The 5,691-nt window shown below is 46.3% G+C and overlaps 1 protein-coding gene across 2 annotated transcripts in view; it reads right to left on the bottom strand.

The window, feature by feature from the left end:
- Positions 1-2,008, bottom strand: part of LOC109292414 (antileukoproteinase-like) — an 8,400-nt gene extending 6,392 nt beyond the window's left edge. Inside the window, exons 1-3 of one of the 2 annotated variants that reach the window (XM_019509816.1) lie at positions 1,807-2,008; positions 674-817; positions 425-568 (exon numbers count right to left, since the gene is read on the bottom strand). In XM_019509816.1, the coding sequence (XP_019365361.1) occupies positions 425-568; positions 674-817; positions 1,807-1,906 (388 nt within the window). In that variant the 5' untranslated portion in view covers positions 1,907-2,008. The remainder of the gene's footprint in view (positions 1-424; positions 569-673; positions 818-1,806) is intronic. The other variant, XM_019509817.1, reaches the window with a different exon arrangement.
- Between the last annotated feature and the right edge of the window lie 3,683 nt (positions 2,009-5,691).

Below are 5,691 nucleotides of genomic sequence, written 5' to 3'. Positions count from 1 at the left end.
CCAAAGGCTCTGAGAGCTCAGGGGTCCAGCACCAGAAAGCCCCATCTCCTGGAGATGACAGAAATGCCTGAGCTGGGCTGGACTCCTTGACTATGTTGAGCCCCCGGCTATGGATTCAGTCACATCCCTTAGCTAACCCATGAGAAAAGTACTTTCTACTGCAGGAGAACCACGTAATTGCTGATGAACACCGGCCGCCCCCCACCCAAGTCCATTCGCTCCTTCTGCTCCATGTCTGATTCCTGCAAAACCCACCAGTGGAGACAGCCATCTCTTGCTGGAATGGATGGATCCCTTGCCCAGAGATTCGTAAGGAGATTACAGCTATAGACTTCCATAAGGACAATTCCACTCTAAAGTCCCTTCCTGCCACGGCTTATCCCTGAGAGTCCTGAGCTTGAGAAATACTGGCCCCATGTAGTACCGTCTCTGGGATCAAGACACTTCCTCCCACAGAAGGACATGCAGCACTTCATGCTGCCTGAGCACTCGCTGTCCGTCTCACAGTCGTTCTTTGGGTGTAACATTAGACACCGCATCTTGATCACTGGACAAAGCCCAGGTTTCACTGCAATGATACAAAGGTTCCCGATGTTACTTTTTGCTTCCAGCTCAAGTACCGCCCCTGTCTCCAGATGGGAGCCCCTGTGGTTCTGGAAATCAAGACAGTTACCTGTATGAACTGGAACACAACCCAGCCCACAGCTGGTGGCACAGCACTTCTGAGCCCCGGGGCACTGGCTGTCGTGGTGACAAAGATTGGGGGGGTTCTCCATCTTGCACGTCTTGGTAATCTCTGGGCAGGTCCCTGGCTTCACTGCAAGGAAGATCATAGTAAACACCCGCTCCTCATGAGAGGCAGCAGCGAGCTCCTGTGGGCAGCACCTGTCGGCACTGGGGGACTTCTGGGCTCTGTGAAATTTTGCCATGGGTCAGAGCCTTTTCTGAAATTCCTGGTGCCTGATCCTCCACCTGGTGTCACTCAACTCCTGCCACTTTCTGAAGGGCAAGTACAGGAGAGGAAAACCCCTTGTTTCTATAGGTTTAGTGGCTGAAATCTCACTGGATGGAAATGAGAACCAAGGCAGGGGGTGACCCTGAGCAAACCTCCAGAACAGTTCTCTGGGCCCTTTAATTCTAGACCCTTGCGACCCAATGGACCTACTTAATGAGACAACACACCTACCCAGCGTCCCAGCCTGGAGGGCTTATTTCATATGATGCAGGCCTATGCTGCTGTGGGTCTCCTCAGAGCTTGCAAGTCCCAGCCACTCAGAATGGGAGTCTGCTTAATACAGAGTGCCAGCACCTTTGTCAGGGGACTCAGCATAGCTCCACTGATGTCAGTTGAGTTTATGCAAGCTGAGCCTCCAGCCCACTATGCATGGAAATGCACAAGAAAACGCTTCTTCTTCTGTGGCTGGACAGATTAAATTCTGTTTGTTGAGCAAGACTGACACTGCAAACCCCAACTGGCCGCACCTACTGATGGACTGACATTGTTCCCCTTGCCACGGCCCATGCATGCTCTCGACACACTATCTGGTCAGTACCGAATCCTGAGCAGAGCCAGGCAAATGCAGTGAGCTGAAGGCCCAGGGACATTTCTTTTCCCTGTTATGGAAGCAGTGGCAATCCTGGAATACCGAGGGTCAGTACAGAGGGTAGTCCCATCAGCGCTGTCTTGGGTAGGGCTCTCAGTACAATCTGAAAAGCTCCACACTGCTCTACGTTTTCCAGTGTGACAAAAGTTTGCAGCTTTCTGCTCCTCGGACGTGGCTGGAGGCAGCTGGTCTTGGCACTTACCTGGCATTGGTGAGGCTGATAAGGCAGTACTACATGTAGATAGCAGCGTTGTCCAGAAGGCGAGGAGCCCCATAGAGAGGAAGACGCCCAGAGACTTCATGATGCTGCCAGGAGCTGAGTCTGAATGTCCCGAACTGAGACTGGCAGGGATTTAAGGTCTTGCCCATCTGGGGCTGGGAAGCATCTGCATACCTGTCAGCACTTTGGCCACCTCCTCCTGCTATTTCACAAGCATGCTCACGTGGTTGTCTCAGTCCTTCCTGGAGATGAACAAAACAGCCAGCACATGCAGGAGCAGGGTGTTCCCTACATCACTCCATTTTAGTCCCTGATTAACAAAAGATTAACTTAGGAATGTGCTAACACAGCTGCAACATGGTTGATCCAGCCAGGGTAGGCCAGACTCAGCCATGAACCACACCAAAAGCATATGATTGATAAACAATGTCATTCAGAGGCCCAGGTTCCAATACTTAAAGTTGGGGTAGTTTCAGGGATGGAAGATGTTGAGACCAAAACACTCTAGCCCATCTTCTGTTGGCAGAGTCATACCTTCAAGGATGTTCTAGTCAGCACAATGTAAGAGACCACTTGCTCGATCGGGCTTCATGACGATGGACAGGGATAGAACAAATGGCTCAACGATTGATTATTTCACTGATATCTCAAGGCCCAACTCAGTATGTTGGACCTGATTCTCTTCTATCCTATATAAGCTTTACACCAGTTTAAGTGCTCTCAAGTGAGTGGAAATATGCAAGTGGCATCATAATGGGAAGAATTGTATCTGCTTTATAATTGCTCGATACAAATCCTGCAATGGGTATAAACTGCAGCCCTGTTTAGACTTTGCTTCCCCTTGGCCCATATTTAAATGACTATCCCAAGGTCCCCTCTAATGTCAGCTGAAAAATGATCTTGACCAGTGGAGATGATAACGGTAAAGGATGTGATTCATTCCTAATGAGTTCATGAGTCTGAGCTTGTCTATGGTTTCCTGCTTATATTTTGTTGTTCCTACAGTCTTGTGCATGTATTATCCAGCAGCTTCCCCACTCCATTTTCCTTTACTAGTCCCATAAAGTTGAACATTTGCACAGGTGACACACTGTAAGAAAAAGAACAGCTGCACCAGGGATGTGTTCAACTCATCATTAGTTTAACCAAGTCCTACAAGTCATGGGCTGGAAGTCAGGCCCTCTTCTAGCTGCTTCATTCTGCTGAGGCAGTGCAAAGTAGTTGAAAAGCTGTCCTAAAGGATTCTTCTGATGAAAAGCTGTTTGGTGACATAGGTGACAGCCAGTCCTATGCCATCCACTCACCCATGCTTCACATTGCCATGTGAAGGGCAGGTCTTACTCAATTCCATGCTCCCCATAATGTGCTATGACCATAGTATAGACAAGCCCAAGGGTTAATAGCAATGGAGCTTCATTTTCTGTGATCCTGAAAGGTGTCCTAATCAGTAGAGGAGATGGAGCCAAATCACATCAACAGCTCTCTGTTTTGGCTACAAATTGAGCAGCTCCCAAGTAAACTTGAGAGGCTGCCTATGTTCCCATTCTCGTGTTGCAGTTTCAACCCCACCTTGCTCCTCCCAGCTCTTTTCTGTCTCTCCCTTTTTGTCCTCTGTCTAATGAAGCCTGGCACAGTCACCAGGCCAAACTGAACCTTGCAACACTTGGCCACAACCAGTTTGGCAAGCTATGAGCAATAATGAGCTACCCAAGCGGAGCAGAGACACCATTCTCACAGAGTATCATCTGAATTATAGCCCTTTTGAAGCATGCATTATTCTCAAAGAGTCGGTGCCTGGGAGTGGTTATTGGATCATGAGCTCTGGCCAGGTTGCTGGGAAGACAGAAAAAACACCCCCCTTCTCTGTGCGTGCACCCTTTTATTTGCAGGGCAGGATGTGCACTTCTAAACCTTAGAGATGAGCTACCACCTGAAACTCCCTTTATCCACCAAGGTAGCTGATGCCCTTCAGGAGACTTCTAAGTAAGGAGTCTCTCTTTGAAAGACTATTTAAATAGTGAGTGTGTGAGAGAGAATTGGGAGCCAGTTAAAATTTAAGAGTTCCTCTTTTTTTTGGTTTGTGGCACTTTAGGTACTTTGACAAAATATTCTTTCCTTTTTCTTTACCTTTTGATGTGTTTGATAAATATTTAAAGGCTCTCCTGCTGAGGGGATGAGACAGTGACATCTCTTCCATCCAGACCTTGAACTCTACTTACTGCTCTTATCCTGGCAGTAAAACAGATAGTCTGGGAACCAAAATTTTGGATGTTGTAGTCCACTGGACCATGGTAAGCAGTCCACAGATACTTTCCCCCCATGCCTCTTTTCAATTAAAGGTTTGATGATATAGTTGCATACTGGTCTGTGAGAAGTGTTGAGGGTTGGCAATGGTCAATCAGGTCAAGTGGTTGGGAAATATTAATTTACACAGGGATTGCAGCATCCAGGATCTTCTCAGATGCTTCAACCAGAACAATCTCCAACTGTCAGGCAAACAGTCAATTAGGAAGAAATCCTTTCCAGCCTATAATTCCCCTAGTTAATGAAGCCGCTGAGGAATAAGCAAGAGTGGCCAACAAATGAGAAGAAACTAGAGTTTCTAGCTGCAGAAATCCAAGTTAGAAACCAAGGGCGAAAAAAGATATTTGGACCAAGATGTTCAAATTTGAGCCTAAAGCACTCCATTAGTAAATAATCTGGTACAGAGATAAATCCAATGCCACAGACTTGGATGGTAACTAAGGCTCATTCCTGTCCCCACTTAAGCAAAGATGTTGAGAAACGTATAAAGAAAACAAGAAAATCTCCTTATTACTCCTGATTATATTATTCAGTCGCTGACAAAAGGTGTCCTACATGTTTGGACTTCCACTGATAAGTCTCCTTTTGGGCTCATTTAACCTAGCATGGGTTAAAAATTACCAATTCAAAATTTTTTCAGTGGATTTTATTTTTAAACTACACATTTTTGTGTTATTTGCTTGCTTTCCTCTGAAGTCCTTTACTGGAAAACCACTTTCACCTAGCATTTTCCTTTTGGTTTTCAGCAATTTTACATTTTTGCTTCAATTGCTCCTCCAAGAAAAACCATAAAAATTGAATTAGGGGGTTTTCAACCAAAAGCAAAACTTGCCATGGAAAGTGAAAAAGAAAACTGAGAAAAACTCGATTCTCCTAAAATTTTCTTTCAGATGTTTTCCAACCAGCTCTATATTTCTGACATCTTACAGGCCTAGTGTTGTATATATGCTTTGTGCAGAGACTGGGTATATCTTGTACTCTGCCAGTCACCATATTTATGCAAGGAATCCAATACACATGGTTACCTATGCACAATACATTCCTTTTTCTCCTTCCCTAAATAGAAACAAATATATGTTTCCACATGAGTCAAAAAACTTATGTTGTACATTGCTACAGGGCTAACAGTTGACCCTGCAATTTTCTACTGTGCCAGCGTTTAACCACCTCAGTTACTTCTCCTGTATGGCAGGAGGAAGGCCTGGCTGAGGCAGAAGAGTGAAGCACCTCAGCTAACCTCCTGCTACCACCATACCTCAGCTAAATGAATAGCTAGCCTGGCAACACCTCCCCTCAGACGCTCTCCTTGCGGCTAGTGCCATCTCTGAATAGCCTTTGCTAAGTTCAAGACCTGTCTGTTTGTGCTCTCTCTGGGACCGGCAATTCAGAATTGCAGCTTTTACTAACCCTCCCAGGGATAACAGGCCCATTTCTTTTTTAACAAGGCACCTTTTAATGCTGCCCAGAGAGGGGATGGCATGGATGCAGAGCGTGTGGCATGAGGTCAAGGAGGTCTGGAGTCCCTGATGTTCTTGCCTGAATCCCAGCCCCTCAGGAAGCAGC

Source organism: Gavialis gangeticus, unplaced genomic scaffold, assembly GCF_001723915.1.
Source record: "Gavialis gangeticus isolate Ggan-Ray unplaced genomic scaffold, GavGan_comp1, whole genome shotgun sequence".
NCBI lineage: Eukaryota > Metazoa > Chordata > Crocodylia > Gavialidae > Gavialis > Gavialis gangeticus.
Note: the sequence above shows the minus strand (reverse complement) of the source record. Positions and strands in the feature narration are given on the sequence as shown.